Raw genomic sequence first — 19,022 nt, 5'->3', positions numbered from 1 at the left:
GAACAATTTTGCTAGCTGCTAATAGTTAGGGCAGCATTTGGGGTGCAACAGTTTGTCACCACCTCTGGGCTAGGGAGGGGAAAAATCAACCCGAGTTGCTCCTTTTTTGTTATCCACTGATTTCCTGATGGAAAGTGTGAATGGGTAGATTTTAGGTGAGGACAAGATTAGACAAGGTTGCAAAATTCTGCATTGTTAAGTAGCTTGTTACAAGCTACCTTGGCTCTCACATAATAACCACCTTGATGAGGTACTAGTATTTGTACCCAGGCAAAATCAGTGCCCTCAGAAGAGAGAATGAAGTGAAGTGGGCTATTGTAGGAGAGATGATGCTGTACCATAGTCTTGGAACATTCATTGTTTGCAGGTTGTTCCCATTTGATCAGTTATAAACGTCAGATAAATGTCCAGCTGAGTAGGCATACTTTCCTTGCAGGAAAATCTTAAATGTGCCGTATCTTGGATGTCTTCAAGTGGTTATTTAGTATGAGAGGCTTGACAGAAGTTTCTCACCCGCCTTCTTGGATGATTTGTTTTGGGTCTTATTGTGCTGCTGCATTCTGAAAATCTGTTGGACTCCATGTAATTTGACCTGTTATGTTTTAGAAGTCAAAGATTTCAAAAGATTATCATAATACTATTTGGCCTCATTTTCTTAATGTGGAGTCCTTGTCACATGTTTTCTTGCATGGATCAGAATATAAGCACATCAGTGTATTTGCTTGAGATTAGGAAAGACTAGAATTCATTTGTATTAAGGGAATTTAATGTCTTTAACAGTTTCATATCTGAATAAACTAAATAAAAGCATCCTTGTATTAAAGCACTTTTTGTAACTATTGGGTTGGTACGTTTGAAGTTGATATAACATCCACAAACTCTAATCTATCTAGAGAAAGGCGTTGATACTGCTGTAATGATGCTGCAATTTTTCAGCGCATGTTATCATACAAAAGATTTTTAAAACCCTTGAGTCATGCAGTTTTGTAAAAGCATTCAATGCACTATGTAATGTTTCACCAACGATTTAGCTGAGGTAGCCATTTATATTAAATCTAACTTGTATAATACAAAATCTTGTCTTGGGAGATACGCTTATAAGCTAATTTTTTATTTCATGTGATGTGTGCATTGCTGGAAGGCCCAGCATTTGTTGTCCATCTCTAATTGCCTTGATAACTGAGTTGTCCTCAAAGGACTTTAGTGAGTCAGATGGGTTTTATTATGACTATCTATCGTTCTATCAATAGTTTCATGGCACAGTTACTGAGCTTTCAATTCAATTCTAGATTTTTATTAATCAGTTGAATTAATTAATTGAATTTAAATTCCACCGGCTGTCATGGTGGGATTTGAACCCATGTCCCCAGGGCATTAGTCTTGGCTGCTGGATTACTGGATCAGTGACATTACCACTACGCCACTGTTTCCCCATAATATTGCTGTGTCTGACTTTTATTGGGAGTTGCAAATTTATTCTCACTCTTTGACAAACAAGTGCCACGTGATAAGGGAACCCTGGCTGATTTTCACCTCATAACCTTGGGACCAATCAGACCAGATATAGCACTCCTACTGGTGGAATCAGTTAAGTCTGTGTCTTAGCTGCTCACTGCATAAAATATCAGAGCCTCATTTTTCTGATTCAAACATACCAACAAATGTCTCAGGTCCTCTGCAAATTTTACTCAACACTTTGTATTTGTGTTTTAAAATACCTTGCTCTGCAATGAGTTTTTCTCAGATGTATGATTTGTGGCTTGGAATTGTGCCACAATATCTTGTGTAACGTGCCCAACCTGCTACATTTCTTCATTAGACAATCTATTGTACTGTTTAACTCAAGGCTACCCAATCATTTTACTATTGGAGGAAAATATCGCATTAAAGGCTGTTGTTATGATCAGGTGAGGAGGGTCATAAGGCCTCTTGTCCTTCTTGTTTGACCACAACAGGTTTATCCTTTCTTAAAAATGGTGGATATGCTTACCACTTGAGAGAGTGTTTTACCTTTTACCTTTGTGATCGTAAAGAACCAATTGGACAGGTTTTCTTGAGGTTAAACTAGAAAGAGGTGAGTTTATTGTACTTAACAAAAATCTAAACCCGATCTGAATAAAATAATAAAATTTTGCTACATTTTCATTCTCGCACAAGAATCTGAGTACAGAGTGATCAGAAATAGTTTGGTTTGGATTAGAGTCCATAACAAGTAAAAAGTTGATACACAGTCTGTGGGGTCAGTTAATTCTGTTGTCTTTTGGCTGAAGTTGTGATCTTGAAGTCTTTGGCTGATAGAAGTGGACTTTGTGGCTAGCCCTGGTTTTCTCGGAGACAAAATTGTAGGTGGCTTTCTTCTCCTGGGGTGTGTCTCAGTAGCAATCTGTAGGCTTGGATGGTCCACAGTCGCAGATGGTTTACAAACTTGTGATATCTGGAGAGAGAGAGATACATACGCTGCCCCACTGGGGTTCTGCCTGGTTAGCACATGAAACCTGTCTATTTCAAAGTCCCAGGAGCTTGTCTGCTGTGTTTAACAAAACTCCCAGTTTTACGCAGCCTGGGAGATTGTCACGTGGTTCTCTCAATCCCCTTTGTTTTTAATGAGGTCCAAAGTCTAAAACCCAAATCTGTCTGGTGGTGGTGTCAGTGTTTACCCCCTGGAGAGATGTCTCTCTACTCATGAATGCCTCAAGATGACTTTGAATGTTCTGCTAACGAGGGTAATATGGAAAATCTGTTGGCCAAAGCATTGTCCTGGATGGGATTTTTGTTGAACATGTTTCTCCAATTTGATGTTTTGGAATGTGAGGTATTTCAGATGCAAATTGTGATGACCATCTTGGCTGATGGCTTTTTAAAAGTTGCCTGTAGGATCCCAGCTCCTTTTTTTTTTCCCCTAAAATTTAATGTAGGTTTCCAACAAATGAATTAAAAATCTTCATTTGGTATAACATGTTTTCTTGACACTGTGCTGATATAAAGCAATTGCATATTTTGATTAACTGAGGTAGCTGTGCCATTGAGCAAGTATAGGTGTGATTAACTTTTATACAACTGACACATTTGTGTAAGCACTGATCTTTTAGCTTAGAAGTATTTGACAAATGAAATTTTATAGAGCTGGGATTCTTTGTATTGTATGGAACTGTTGACCTTTTAAGTTTAGTTCTAAGCATCACGTGCTTTAAGATTTCCAATTCCAAAGGAATCTATAGGCCTGCTTATTAATTTATTTGACTGGATAATCTGTGTACAGAATTGCAAAGATGGTGCCAAATAAGGCTTTTAATAAAGGATTGGAAACTTTCAGGTGGGTCTTTCGCCAACGGGAGGGACCACTGCCACAATGTAAAATTCTGGCCACTGTTTTTCTTAGTGTCGTCTCTGGTTCCTTTGCCAATCACCTTTTTAAGCTTGTGCCCTCTGGTTATCGATCAGTTAGCCATTGGAAGCAGTTTCTCTTTCTTTACTTTATTTAAACCCTTCAGGATTTTAAGCACCTCTAGCCAATCTTCTCTTAGCATTCTCTACTGGAAGAACAACCCCAATATTTCCGGTCTATCCACATAACTCTAATCCCTCGTCCCTGGAACCATTCTGGTAAATCTCTTCTGTACCCCCTCCAAAGCCTTCACGTGCTTCCTAAAGTGCAGTTTCCATGATTGGGCACAATACTACATCTGGAGCCAAATTAGTATTTTGTATAGGTTTAGCATACGTTCCTGGCTTTTCTACTCTTTGCTTCAATTTATAAATCTCAGGATCCCATATGATTTATTAACTGTTTTGTTAACTGTCACCTTAAGAATTTGTGTACAAGCAACTCCAGATCCCTCTCTCTTCTATCCCTTTAGCATTGTACCATTATATTGTCTTTCCTCATCCTACAAAAATGCACCACATCACAATTTCATTTGCCATGTGTCCACCCATTCTGCCAGCCTATGTCCTCTTGAAGTCTATTACTATCATCCTCAATGTTGACTGCACTTCCAAATTTTGTATCATCTGAAAATTTTGAAATTGTGCCCTGTACCCCCAAATCCAAGTCATTAATATAGATTAAAAACAGCAGTGGCCCCAGTACTGAACCTCGGCGAACTCCACTGTATATCCCCCTCCACCCTAAAAATGTCATTCGTTGCAACTCTCTAGGGCGGCACAGTGGCGCAGTGGTTAGCACTGCAGCCTCACAGCTCCAGGGACCCGGGTTCGATTCTGGGTACTGCCTGTGTGGAGTTTGCAAGTTCTCCCTGTGTCTGCGTGGGTTTTCTCCGGGTGCTCCGGTTTCCTCCCACAAGCCAAAAGACTTGCAGGTTGATAGGTAAATTGACCATTATAAATTGTCACTAGTATAGATAGGAGATATAGTCCTGCCACCTGATGCCAAGTATTCTCCGAAGGCAGCGAAGATGGAATGAATTGAGACGTCGCTCTTGGCTGGCATACGTTGTCCAGGCCTCGCTGCCGTAGAGCAAGGTTTTTTTTTAGAACATTACAGCGCAGTACAGGCCCTTCGGCCCTCGATGTTGCACCGACCTGTGAAACCATCTGACCTACACTATTCCATTTTCATCCATATGTCCATCCAATGACCACTTAAATGCCCTTAAAGTTGGCGAGTCTACTACTGTTGCAGGCAGGGCGTTCCACGCCCCTACTACTACTCTGAGTAAAGAAACTACCTCTAACATCTGTCCTATATCTATCACCCCTCAACTTAAAGCTATGTCCCCTCATGTTTGCCATCACCATCCGAGGAAATAGACTCTCACTATCCACCCTATCTAACCCTCTGATTATCTTATATGTCTCTATTAAGTCACCTCTCCTCCTCCTTCTTTCCAACGAAAACAACCCCAAGTCCCTCAGCCTTTCCTCGTAAGACCTTCCCTCCATACCAGGCAACATCCTAGTAAATCTCCTCTGCACCCTTTCCAAAGCTTCCACATCCTTCCTATAATGCGGTGACCAGAACTGCACGCAATACTCCAGGTGCGGTCTCACCAGAGTTTTGTACAGCTGCAGCATGACCTCGTGGCTCCGAAACTCGATCCCCCTACTAATAAAAGCTAACACACCATATGCCTTCTTAACAGCCCTATTAACCTGGGTAGCAACTTTCAGGGATTTATGTACCTGGACACCAAGATCTCTCTGTTCATCTACACTACCAAGAATCTTCCCATTAGCCCAGTACTCTGCATTCCTGTTACTCCTTCCAAAGTGAATCACCTCACACTTTTCCGCATTAAACTCCATTTGCCATCTTTCAGCCCAGCTCTGCAGCCTATCTATGTCCCTCTGTACCCTACAATATCCTTCGGCACTATCCACAACTCCACCGACCTTCGTGTCATCCGCAAATTTACTAACCCACCCTTCTACACCCTCTTCCAGGTCATTTATAAAAATGACAAACAGCAGTGGCCCCAAAACAAATCGTTGCGGTACACCACTGGTAACTGAACTCCAGGATGAACATTTGCCATCAACCACCACCCTCTGTCTTCTTTCAGCTAGCCAATTTCTGATCCAAAGCTCTAAATCACCTTCAACCCCATACTTCCGTATTTTCTGCAATAGCCTACCGTGGGGAACCTTATCAAACGCCTTACTGAAATCCATATACACCGCATCCACTGCTTTACCCTCATCCACCTGTTTGGTCACCTTCTCGAAAAACTCAATAAGGTTCTAATGGCAATCAGGTAGTTTTATGGTCACCATAATTGGTGCTCGATTTTTTTAATTACAGCTTTATTTAATTATAATTATTTGATATAAATGCCCCAGTTGGCATAATGGGAGTTGAACTGTTGGCTCCAGATCACTAGTCCAGTGATATAACCACTATGCTATGATGTTCAATGGCAAAGTGATGTATTTGTATCACATCATTTAAAAATATTTTTAACTTTTTCATGCCACACCATTCATGGTGCCCTGTACTACTTTTTGTTGATGAGGTGCACTTTTGTTCCTTGGAGAAAATGGTCTCAGGCACCCAGACGTAACAACCCACTGGAAACATATTTAAATAGGTTGATAAATATTTCTTCTACACTGAATTAAACTGGTCAAACAGTGCCTCACGGTATGGTGTGCGGGTGCTGATGTTCTATTCTCTTTTTCCAAGTACTGAGGACACAGGCCTGATACACTCGGACTTTTGTGTTCCGTCTCCTTGAAGCGGCCAACACCCCCAGCTTATACACACTACTGAGTCAGCAGCGCTTGAGATGGCTTGGCCATGTGAGCCGCATGGAAGATGGCAGGATCCCCAAAGATACATTGTACAGCGAGCTCGCCACTGGTATCAGACCCACCGGCCGTCCATGTCTCCGCTATAAAGACGTCTGCAAACGCGACATGAAATCGTGTGACATTGATCACAAGTCGTGGGAGTCAGTTGCCAGCATTCGCCAGAGCTGGCGGGCAGCCATAAAGGCGGGGCTAAATTGTGGCGAGTCGAAGAGACTTAGTAGTTGGCAGGAAAAAAGACAGAGGCGCAAGGGGAGAGCCAACTGTGCAATAGCCCCGACAAACAAATTTCTCTGCAGCACCTGTGGAAGAGCCTGTCACTCCAGAATTGGCCTTTATAGCCACTCCAGGCGCTGCTTCACAAACCACTGACCACCTCCAGGCGCGTATCCATTGTCTCTCGAGATAAGGAGGCCCAAAAGAAGTATAGGTAGGTGGTAGGGAAGTATAGGGACAGGTGGGGATGTTTGGTAGGAATATGGGATTAGTGTAGGATTAGTATAAATGGGGGGTTGATGGTCAGCACAGACTCGGTGGGCCGAAGGGCCTGTTTCAGTGCTGTATCTCTAATCTAATCATTAAAAAAAACCAAAGTGCTGGTTGAGGGTCAGGTGGGTCCTGTGTTAATGACATTGCATTAAGGTCACAGAATATCTTGTGCATAATTTCATATCAATCTGGTAGATATTGAAGTTATATTTCAAAGTTGACCATAGAGCACTAAATTGTGTTTTTTTTTGTGTGCATGTGCTAGATTATTGTGCCTTTAGCTTATTTATTGCTCCCTTCTGTCCTTCGGGGGCTGATGACACTAACGGTATAAAAGCAATGCCTGAGTCTTAGTGCCACAAATTCCCAATCTCAGCCATGCTATTGCTGGACATCAAATTGAGGCACATTTCACAAGCAGGGAAAACTGAACAGAGTTAAACTAGATGTTTTTTGTAACCTAGCCAGTGGTTTCTTTGCCATTGGAGACCTAGTGGATATTATTTGGATGCCAGTTGAGAAATGGCTTGCTGAGACTTGGAAAAGCAACATCATGCTTTTTTTGTTTAAAGTTTTACTCTAACATCCTATTATCAAATGATACCTGGACTACAGGGGCTAAGTTACGAGGAGAGATTACATAAATTAGGCCTGTTTTCGCTAGAATTTAGAAGGTTAAGGGGTGATTTGATTGAAGTCTTCAAAATATTAACAGGAAAAGACAGGCTAGATAAAGATAAACTATTTCCACTGGTTGGAAATTCTAAAACTAGGGGGCATAGTCTAAAAATTAGGACCAGACCATTCAGGAGAGATGTTAGGAAGCACTTCATGCAAAGGGTGGTAGAGGTTTGGAACTTTCTCCCACAAACAGCAGTTGAAGCTGGAACAGTTGTTAATTTTAAATCTGAGATAGATTTTTGTTAAGCAAAGATATTAAGGGATATGAGCCAAAGGCAGGTATATGGAGTTAGGCTGCGGATCAGCCATGATCTCATTGAATGGTGGGACAGGCTTGAGGGACTGAATGGCCTACTGCTCTTCCTATGCTGGGATTTTGTATTGTAAGTGGATTTAGTAGTGCTGTTATAATACCACTGATGCTTAGTGGTTTCATGGATGTTTTATTTTGTGTGCTGATGTCAAAAGAGGCACAAACTACAATTTTAAAATTTGTTTTTTATATGACAAATAGGCCAGAATCCAGACTGCTCATGATTCATTTCAGACTTGGTGTCCTGCACTTTATACCCTATCCACTTTATCTTGTGCTCTCAATTCAGAAAAATATGTACAGTACTACCTTTGGCTGAGACGGGGTATACATTGAGCTGGGCCCTAGTTGAGTTCCAGTTATGGATCATATTCTTTGTTGTAATTAGCTATAGGTTTTATAGTTTTAATCTTTCATGGAATGTGGGTGCCATTGGCAAAGCCAGAATTCGTTACCTGTCCCTAATTTTTTGACAACTGAGTGGCTTGCTAGGCCACTTCGGAGGGCAGTTAAAAGTCAACCACATTGCTGTGGATCTGGAGTCACATGCAGGCCATACCAGGTAAGGGCAGCAGATTTCCTTCCTGAAAGGACATTAGTGAACCCGGTGTTTTTTTTTACAGAAATTGATAGTTTCATGGCACTGTTTCTGAGACTGGCTTTCAATTTCAGATTTTTTTCATCAATTTAATTAAATTTAAATTCCACTGGCTGCTGTGGTGTGACTTGAACCCATGTGCCCAAGGCATTAGACGGCACCTCTAGATTACTAGCTCAGTGACGTTACCACTACACCACTGCCTCCCCACAAAATTGTTAGCCTAGTAAATCAATGCTATATTGAAGAAATGGCATCACTTTTCTTTATCAAGGTGTTAATGTAAAGCCTATGTTAAACCTCTGGAAGGTCAAAGTAAATTTTCACCTTGATGGGGGATGTGTGGTTGTCATGTATAGGAATGGTATAAATTGGATTGAATAAGGATTCCCACAAATGCACAGCTGCTTGTGCAAAATAATGAAAATTGCTTGAATGTTTTCCTTTCTACTGTTGCTATTAAATTGTGTACTTGTAATGCTGTGCAAAAATTTAATTCAGTGCCTTCCTTTTGGATGGCCCACCTAAATGGGTTGTTGGGCATATTTTAAGATTAGAGTGATAAATGTAGCCAATATTGTTTAAAATCTGCCTGAATTTAAAGCAGTTTTGCATTATTTTCTGAAGGAGGTAAAAGTTAAATGGAACTATACTCCCATTTTCATGAAAAAGGCACACAAGATGTTTTGCTACTGAGTTAATGTTTTGAATTTTTGTTGTAGGCTGCAAAGGCTAACCTGGACAAGGCCACCGCAGAGCTATCATCTGCCTCTGGAGAGGTAGAACGGGCAGAGGCCTTAATTAGCATAGAAGCTAATGAAGCAATCATAAAAGCACTGGAGTAGCTTATCTATCGGGTAACAGCTTTTTTGAACTGAGCAATTTTTTTGTGGTTGTGTTGTTGGTTCTGACGTGCTGGACAAATTTTTGATTTAGATTGTATTTTTTAAAAAACTGAATTACTACACACCTAGCAGATGAGTTGCAGTAATTGAAATGTGGCATGTACCAATAGAAATAAGCTCAGCATAATTTCTAAATACATAACCAAGAATGAATCTACTGCTGTCTGCATTTTGACTTTTCCATATTTTAAAAATATCAACTCCATGTTTCACAGTTGTGCAAGTTAGTGGTCCACTTGTTTTATTGCTATCTTCAGAGAAAACCCTATAAATAGTCAACCTTTGGACTCTGGCTTTTATTGAAGCAGGACTTATTTTGGTTCAAAAATAAGATGAGCCTCATTACTGAGAACTTTATAACACCTTAAGCTTTTGCACTTCGAGGCACATGCACTGCATCATTTATAATTGTGTACTTTTAATTTCCAGAGCTCTACTTTTTATAATCCTGGGAGGATTTGCCAAACACTGGATACAGTGACTCAAACCATGTTGAAATGTATCATTAATATTTAAAGAAGTATTACACAGTTTACAACAAATATACATTCCTTTAAGACACAAAAACCCAACAGGAAAGGTGAATCAACTGTGGTTAACAAAAGAAGTTAAAGAATGCATTTGGTCAAAGGAAGTGACTTTTAATGTCGCCAGAAAAAGTGGTAAACCCAAAGATTGGGAACAATTTAGAGTCTAACAAAGGAGGACCAAGCAACTGATAAAGGGAAAAGAGATTATGAATGCAAACTAGCTAGAAATATAAAGGCAGACTATGAAAGCTTCTTTAGATATGTGAAAAGGAAACGATTAGCAAGAATGAATGTAGGTCCATTGCAGGTGGAAACAGGAGAATTTTTGGTGGAGAATGAAGAAATGGCAGAGAGACAGACAATTACTTTGTGTCTGTCTTCACGGAGGAAGGCACAGAAAATCGCCCAGAAATACTAGGGAACCAAGGGACTTGTAAGAATGAGGAACTGAAAGTAATTAGTATTAATAAAGAGGTAGTACACAAAAAACTAATTGGATAGAAAGTTAAGTCCCCTGGACCAGATGAGCTACATCCCAGCGTATTGAAGGGGGTGGCTATAGAGATAGTGGATGCATTGGTGGTTATCATTCAAAATTCTATAGATTTTGGAAGGGTTCCTGCAGACTGGAAATTAGCAAATATAACCCCACTATTTAAGAAAGGAGCAAGAGAGAAAATGGAGAACTACAGATCTGTTGGTTTGACATCATTAGTACGGAAAATTTTGAAATCTGTTATAAAGGATGAGATAATTGGACACTTGGAAAATAATATGATTGGGCAGAGTCAACATGAATTTGTGAAAGGGAAATCATGTTTGACAAACCTGTTGGAGTTTTTTCAGAAGGCTTTTGATAAGGTCCCATACAGGAGGTTAGTAAAACAAAAGTAGAGCACATGGGATTGGGGTGGTAATATACTGCAATGGATTGAGAATTGGTAAGCAGACAGTAGGAATAAATGGGTCATTCTCAGGATGGCAGGCTGTTTATTAGTGGTGTATCGCAAGGATCAGTGCTTGGGCCACACCTGTTCACAATGTATATAAATGATTTGGATATGGGGACCAATTGTAATATTTACAAATTTGCTGATGACAAAACTAGGTGGGAATGTAGGTTGTGAGGAGGATGGAAGGAGACTTGGAGGATTTGGACAGGCTAAGTGAATGGGCAAGAACTTGGCAGGCTGGAACATAATGTGAATAAGTGTGAAGTGATCCACTTTGGTAGAGAAAAAAAACAGCATTTCTTAAATGGTGAGAGTTTGGGCCTGGCTGTCCTTGTTCAGGAATCGCTAAAGGCTAGTATGCAATGCAGTGAGCAATTAAGAAGGCAAATGTTATGTTGGCCTTCGTTGTAGGGGATTTGAGTACAGGAGTAAAGATGTATTGCTGCAGTTGTATAAAGCCTTGGTGAGACCACACCTGGAATATTATGTACAGTTTTGGCCATCTTATCTAAGGAAGGATGTAGTTACCATAGAGGGAGTGCAAAGGAAGTGTACCGGACTAATCCCTGGGATGGTGGGATTGTCTTATGAGGAGAGGTTGCAGAAACTGGGCCTGTATTCTCGAGTTTTGAAGAATGAGAGGTGATGTCATTGAATCTTACAAAATTCTTACAGGGCATGACAGGGTAGATGTGGGTAGGATGTTTCCTCTGGCTAGTGAGTCTAGAACCAGGGACGCAGTCTCAGAATAAGGGGTAGGCCATTTAAGACTGAGATGAGGAATTTCTTGACTCGGGGTGGTGAATCTGTGGCATTCTCTACCCCAGAGGGCTGTTGAAGCTCAATCATTGAGCATGTTCAAGACAGAAACCGATAGATTTCTGGGTACTAATGACATCAAGGGATATGGGGATAGTGGGGAAAAATGGCAGAGGTAGATGATCTGTTTGAATGGCAGGGCAGGCTTCACGGGTCGAATGGCTTACTCCTCCTATTTCCTATGATAGTGCTACAGAAATAGTGCACTCTTCTCCCTCCACTATCCTAAGAAGTGTGATTTCTAACAAGGTTTTGATATTCATTCGTCAGGTTCAAAGCTTTGTTATTAGCTCCAGTTGCTACTTTCCCAGCTTTGATCACTCCTGTTCTGCTGAATACTCCCTTTGGTTCCAATTGTATTCATGCCATCCATTGGGCTCCTTTTTTGTGATTTGGGCTAATATTTTTCGTGCCACAAGAATAGTTTGATACAGTATCATCTGCTTCAGTAGTATTTTTCAGTTTTAGTCTTTGTTTCTGAACAATCACATTGGAATGTAGTGTATTTATATTTTAGGAGTTTAGCTTTTCATGTCCCTTGACATAAGATACTCCATCTGGTTATCTGCCTTAAACATTTTGAGCCTTTTCTTGTGTCTATGAAGAATTAAGTGTTTCTTTGAACATGAGTTTCAGTCATCCAACTTCAAGTGCATCTTTTCAGCAAAGATGTGATGATTTTAAAACTAATGCAGATGGTATTGGAAGAGTTGTAGATAGCATGATATCAGAATGCATTCAAGTTTGTACACAAGTTTTAACTGTGATATGGTGGAGATATAAAATTTCTAATGGTGGCGGGGAGGGTGGTGTCACTGGACAGTGATCAGAAGTGGACATCTTGGGTGCTTACTGGCCCAGATACAGCTATTAAGACCAAGATCAACTAACTTGACATCACCCAGCAATTGCATTTGAATATTTCTCACCTTCATAGCTTACACACTATACACACTGGTTTTCACCAGTTGAGCCATAGGGGACACTTGTATAATTAATTTTGATGTGCATTTGCAAGTTTTAGCTACTGTTGCTTGGTTTTGATGTAGTTGTACTGCTAATGTCCTACCACTAGATGACACATTTTGTAAATTCTTTATTATATAGTGCAGTGTCTCCGTGGTATCTTAGTTTCTCTTTCGTGGAGGATACATTATTTGTAGCTGATATTTTGTTTTCCTTGCAACATGCAAAAAAGCTGCACTTGGATTTTTTTTTTCCGTGTGTGTCTGTATCAACGAAGTATAATCTTTTTTAGTCTGTGCTGATTTCAACTGAGCAGCATTGGCCTCTGCAGTATTGAACTAAGGGGCAGATGGAAGTCAGCCAGGCTTCCTTATCCTAACAGTTATGTTACAGCTACTATTGAAAATTCGTTTAGATGGATGGGATTGGGCTCAGTTGTGATGACCACATCTGTTGAACAGCCCAGAGCTGCTCATTGTCAATTTTCGCACATTGGAAAAGGATGCTTGTTTGGAGACATGCAATTATCGTCAACAGCGGGAAGAGGCTTAGTAATTTTGTTGACCTGGGCTTTATTCATGCAAATAGATCTTAAATTTGCAGGGATGGGGTGTGGGGTAGAAAGAAGAATTTTTTTTTTAAGAAAAAAAATTCAAAACTGCTCTATCGCCCATAATTGTAGCATGGCTTTATTGTTGAACAGCTTTGGCTGTGCACTCATTAGTATGAAACTGGTAGTCCTTCAATTCATAAGGGTAGAAGGAAGATTAAGTGAACAAAAGCCATCCAGACACATAAGAGTATTAAAAGGGAAAAATTGCAGTAATGTGATAATTGTATTGATATTACTAAATGCCAGATCTGATGTATTAAATTATAATCAATTTATTTTCCCAAGAAAGATGTATTTAAGTCTTGTGTACCTGGGAACAAAATGGTGGGAGGAATAAATTAAGAAAAATTTCCAGTAATCCTAGGAATTCAAACCTTTACTTTGGATTTGTGTTGTGTAATTAATGTGCAAATTGTTTTTTTTTTTAAAAACACATCCCACTTTTAGTTATACTACTTGGATTGGGAAAAGTTCATTGTTTTTGGATAAATTTGCTGGGACCTCCAAAGAGCATCACTTACAAATATGTTTAATGTACAGAACCTACAAAAAAGCAGTACTGTAAGAGGCTGACACCTGATCTGATCGAGCACAGCTACCCGATCTTTTTTTTTAACGCCAGTACTTTTTTTTAAAAACCCTGCAAAATGAGGGTTTCCTTTACATCTGCTAAACATGCAGATCAGAAATGTGACTACCTTTTGGGTTTCTCTAAAACCTTTCAATTAAGGAGCTGGTCTGATTAGTAAGTTTGCAGACGACACAAAGGTTGGTGGAGTTGTGGACAGTGATGAGGATTGTCAGAGGATACAGCAGGATATAGATCGGTTGGAGACTTGGGCGGAGAAATGGCAGATGGAGTTTAATCCGGACAAATGTGAGGTAATGCATTTTGGAAGGTCTATTGCAGGTGGGAAATGTACAGTAAATGGCAGAACCCTTGGGAGTATTGACAGGCAGAGAGATCTGGGCGTACAGGTCCACAGGTCACTGAAAGTGGCAACGCAGGTGGATAAGGTAGTCAAGAAGGCATGAGGCGTGCTTGCCTTCATCGGTCGGGGCATAGAGTATAAAAATTGGCAAGTCATGCTGCAGCTGTACAGAACTTTAGTTCGGCCACACTTAGAATATTGCGTGCAATTCTGGTCGCCACGCTACCAGAAGGACGTGGAGGCTTTGGAGAGGGTGCAGAAGAGGTTTACCAGGATGTTGCCTGGTCTGGAGGGCATTAGTTATGAGGAGAGGTTGGATAAACTCGGATTGTTTTCACTGGAACGACGGAGGTGGAGGGGTGACATGATAGAGGTTTACAAAGTTTTATAAGCGGCATGGACAGAGTGCATAGTCAGAAGCTTTTTCCCAGGGTGGAAGAGTCAGTTACTAGGGGACATAGGTTTAAGGTGAGAGGGGCAAAGTTTAGAGGGGATGTGTGAGGCAAATTCTTTACACAGAGGGTGGTGAGTGCCTGGAACTTGTTGCCGGGGGAGGTGGTGGAAGCAGGTACCATAGAGACGTTTAAGAGGCATCTTGACAAATACATGAATAGGATGGGAATAGAGGGATACGGACCCCAGAAGTGTAGAAGGTTTTAGTTTAGGCAGGCATCAAGATCAGCGCAGGCTTGGAGGGCAGAATGTGCTGTATTGTTCTTTGAGCTTACAGGAAGATGTGTGTTTACTTTGCATATTATCATGTCTGAAAGATCTGAACACACTTCTCAAGCAGTAAGTTAGTGTAGGCAGTCACAACAGCTGTCGTGAGCACACCAAGATCTCGGTGAGGTGAATAACAAGTTGATCTGTTTTTGGTAGTGTTAATTGAGGGAGGAATGGTGGCCAGAATTCTTTGCTTTTTGATCAGTGCTGTGGGAAATAACACCATCTGAATGGCCAGCACTGGTGCACTGCTTTCATCCAAGAGTAGATTACAAACTGGCCTTTCTTCATGCATAAGGGAATATTGATACTTTTGTATCTTTCCTTAAAACCTGGAAGTTTGCATTTAGTCCCTAGCTATTTTCTACAGTTTTATGGGTTCTAGTTTTTTGAAATATATCGTTTTCCTGACTTGAGACTTCAAGAAAAATATATTGCCACCTACTCTCTTCTACTTGGATAATTTGCCAAACTCCTGTACTTTGCTGCAGTAGTTGTGGGAAAGTATTCCAATTAAACACCGAGCAGGTTGTGTCAGGTTTCTTGGTTCTCACTGTCTCATTGTTTTGTAAGTTTCTGTGGGTAAAGCAGTATTTTGTAAGTACTGTATGCATTATGGGAAATAGGTGTTCATTAGTGATTTGAAAAAGGTGTCATAAAGTACAAGATTAGTTCTAGAATTGTGGTCTGAAATCTAAAATGTTTCCAGGTTCTTTTTTGGGAGCTTTTTCAGAGAATGAAATTCCTTTATTTTCTCCCAGCTCATTAGGTAACAACTGTGCCCAAAAGGTCTATTGAGTAGCCCTGCAACATTATTTTTCTTCCTTGTTTTGTTCTTGGTATCTCTCTCAGTATATTGGGGATAATTAGTCTGTTTCATAATGCCATTTACAACAGTCTAAACTTTCAGTTGGAAAAATTGAGGATATTTTACCCAAATGCACTGTATTTTCTACCTAATGTGCTGCTTAATTACCTGATTATGGTATTGTGTAATTTATTTGATTACCGTGCCATAAAATAAATTACATTGGCTTAATCTCTGACTTTGTGGCAGTGTAATTTGTACATGCGTATCAGAGTTGTCAGGTTAACGGTTAGAAGTGACACTTGTCATCAGGACTGAGGAAACCTATTTAAACATAAGGAGCTGTGTTTACTTTTCAGAGTGACATATATCTAAGTAGGTTACATTTTCAATCTGAAATGAGTCCATGTCAATCCTTTATAATTGACCCATGGCAAGTCAGGTGTGGGAATCCGTATTTGAGATGGGATTCTGATAATTTCTGTTGTCATCTTCAGATCTCCAGGTGGTTCCCAGGTCTTGTAGAATTGATAAATACAGGAAATAGCTAACAGTCTTGATAAAATAATTTTAACCATTATGCAATATATTATATTTTCACATACATTAAATGTTTATGAACTGAGAAATAAACCCACCGGGAAAATCCTAGGGCAAGTAAATGTGGTCATTAACCTTTGGGACTCAGCTTTTAGAGTTATTAATTTTGTTTTCAAATTTTGTCATTTGTTGAACCAGTGGGTTTTTCTGTCATTTTCTAATCCGTATTCTCTAAATTATTTTTAAAAGCAAAAACAGTACCTTGGAAGAATCCTTTCCCCTGGAAACACTATTTTAGAAAGTGTTTGATCTATATCTGGGACAAGGTAGTTGCCATTTTTAGTTAGACAGTGGTTATCAGGGATCTCCAAATGGGGATAGGCCATTGGGAGACTTGTGCCAGGTCATTCTTCAGCCATTCCTGAGAGTGGATATTAGCATCTTCCCATTACTGGATGTCAGTCTTCGTGTTAAGATGAAAATATCCAAGTTCAGTACCAGTCAGTACTTTGCCCAGGGAACTTATTGCATTGTCTGCATTTGCTTCCCAACCCTGGGATTGCTTTATGATGTCACAGAGCTCAAGTAGAAAATTGTTACATTTGCTGCACTGATATCTTACAACTTTGAGTGCCAACATTCAACACAAAAAAACAAGCATGGGCACATTGTTTATATCAAGGTATGGCATTGATCAGCCTTGATGCTTTGTGTAGGAATTGCATTTGTTCTTACCACCTTCATGTTTTTAAAAATATTTTCTTACAGCTGTCTCTTTGTGTTGGCAGGACGAGCTATATGTCATGAAGCTGACTGGTCGCCCTTCATTTGGGAAGAAGACAACACTTTGTACAGTTAAAAAGGTTGAATTTATGCAAATAAATATATAACGACCAATCTGTCTGACTTTTTTAATTCTCCTGAAAAAGTATTAATCTTTCAACTTTCTCCCATCCATTGCTAGGCTATTGTTCCATAGGTGTAAAATAGCTTGTTCAAATGATCATTATTCATGCGTGGGCATTCAGATGCTATCCTTCGTCAATGCAGAGATGAATTTTTATTGCATTAACGAAGAATTAAATCGTGGTAGTAATTGATCTGTATGGCTCAGCTGCCCGATAGATAAACTTTAAGCATCAGGAAAGCCTGGAATCTGAATTTTAACTAATCTTTTTCCTTTAAAAAAAAAATGAATTAGTAGCATTTGCAAAAACTGATCAGTTTGTACAATCTAGAAAACTCTCATATTGCTGATGTACTTGGGTTCTAATTAGTTGGATTTAAGGGTCTTGTGTGATGCTACTGGGAACTCTTGATTCTGTGGTCATCTTTTGAACTCTGCTTTATTATTTCAAATTAGTTTTGGCAAGTGTGAGCCTAGCATCATAAAATACATTGGGCTGGATTTTATGGTGGGCGACAGGAGCTGGCCACTGACGTAAAAGTCAGTGGCGAACCCGCTTCTGCCTAGCCTGGCGAGCCATCCTGCATTTTATGGATTCCTAGGCTTTAATTGTTCCAAGGTGGGACTTGCACCTGCTTGAGGGAGGAAGTCCCGCCTCATTGAGCTGCCGACCAATCAGCGGGCTGGCAGCTCTTAGTCCCAGCAGCGCCACTGGGAGCGCTAGCTAGTGCTGGGACTGCTGCCCAGCCAAGGACATGTAGTCAGGAGTCCAGGAAAGTTTGGGTTGCCTCATTGCGGTTCATTGGTCGCGCCCCGGTGAGGCAAAGGTGGTCGTTTGGGGGAAGGGGGGGTGGGCGTCTTGGGTCCTGGGGGTGGTTGAGGAAAAGGGGACGGCCCTCAATTGGGAACCCTGTACCCGATTGTAAAGGCCCATCCTTGGGGCATAGAGAGGCCAACAACTTTTCCTGGGTGGCCTCTCCTGGCTCCAGGTGCCATGCTTGCCATGTGTAAAATCAGCGTGGAGGCAGGCAAATGCTCTTAAGTGGCAGTTAATTGGCAACTTAAGGACCTTGATTAGCCTGGGCCGGGCAGCCCGTTCTCTCTCCTCCACCCCCCCCACCCGCCCTATGTAAAGTGGGGCGGAGGCGGGAGCGGGGGTCGGGAAGGTTTTAAATTGGCAACCACGTTTCCTATGTTCTGTTTGAAATGTTACAGGATATGAAGGGAAAACTGGTTTTGTATGGTGACTTCATAACTATCGAGATGTCAAACTTGAGACTTTTGAATGAATTTATAATGTAAACTTGTTCCATTAATACATATTGTGAAAATCTTTGATTCCCAATAATATGTTTTCCCTTGCTCCCTCATGGACTTGATTGGTAATTGCACCACATGTTCTAGGGAAAGTCTCATTGATTCCTGTACTATTCTAATCTAATCTAAGTTAGGACACTATTTTATTCAGCAATATTTGGCTAGGAAGGTGAAAAATCAGATGGGATCCATTGTTGTTTACAGTCTGTTGGTCCCTTTGAGCCTGACTGCAGGGGAAGGCTAATTTGATGTACTCCCTTTAGTCAGGCTTAACTCCAAGCCAGTTTTAGCTGATTTTACTGTTGACTCAGTTTTCAAACATACAGTACAAGAGATAGGAAATTTGTAAATTGTATTTGAAACAATAATAGATTGAGCTTGAGATCTGATGTGGAGCTAACATCTTCCAGGAAAATGTTACTGGCAAAGCATGCAAAGTAGAACTAGTCGAATGTTTCCCCGAATCCAGATTGGCTTCCAGGCTGTTCAACACTGAAGCTGCTTTTACAATGACTCTTGTTTAGTTCGGATTCCAGTGTACCGGTGTCTGTGAGCATGTTACTGATATATATATTTTACTGAATCCATCTCTCATCCTAGTAGCAGAATTGGTTCCGTTTTTTTGTGTAAGAGTGGCTACATTTGTTGCTTTAGTGTTAAC

General features: G+C 40.5%; 1 protein-coding gene across 1 annotated transcript in view; it reads left to right on the top strand.

The window, feature by feature from the left end:
* Window positions 1–17,036, top strand: part of atp5f1d (ATP synthase F1 subunit delta) — a 34,591-nt gene extending 17,555 nt beyond the window's left edge. Inside the window, exons 4-5 of the mRNA XM_068016253.1 lie at window positions 9,071–9,205; window positions 16,926–17,036. Coding sequence (XP_067872354.1) covers window positions 9,071–9,193 — 123 coding nt within the window. The 3' untranslated portion in view covers window positions 9,194–9,205; window positions 16,926–17,036. The remainder of the gene's footprint in view (window positions 1–9,070; window positions 9,206–16,925) is intronic.
* The last annotated feature ends 1,986 nt before the right edge of the window (window positions 17,037–19,022 follow it).

Source organism: Heterodontus francisci, chromosome 36, assembly GCF_036365525.1.
Source record: "Heterodontus francisci isolate sHetFra1 chromosome 36, sHetFra1.hap1, whole genome shotgun sequence".
NCBI classification, from domain to species: Eukaryota; Metazoa; Chordata; class Chondrichthyes; order Heterodontiformes; family Heterodontidae; genus Heterodontus; species Heterodontus francisci.
This window is presented reverse-complemented; position numbering and strand designations above follow the sequence as displayed.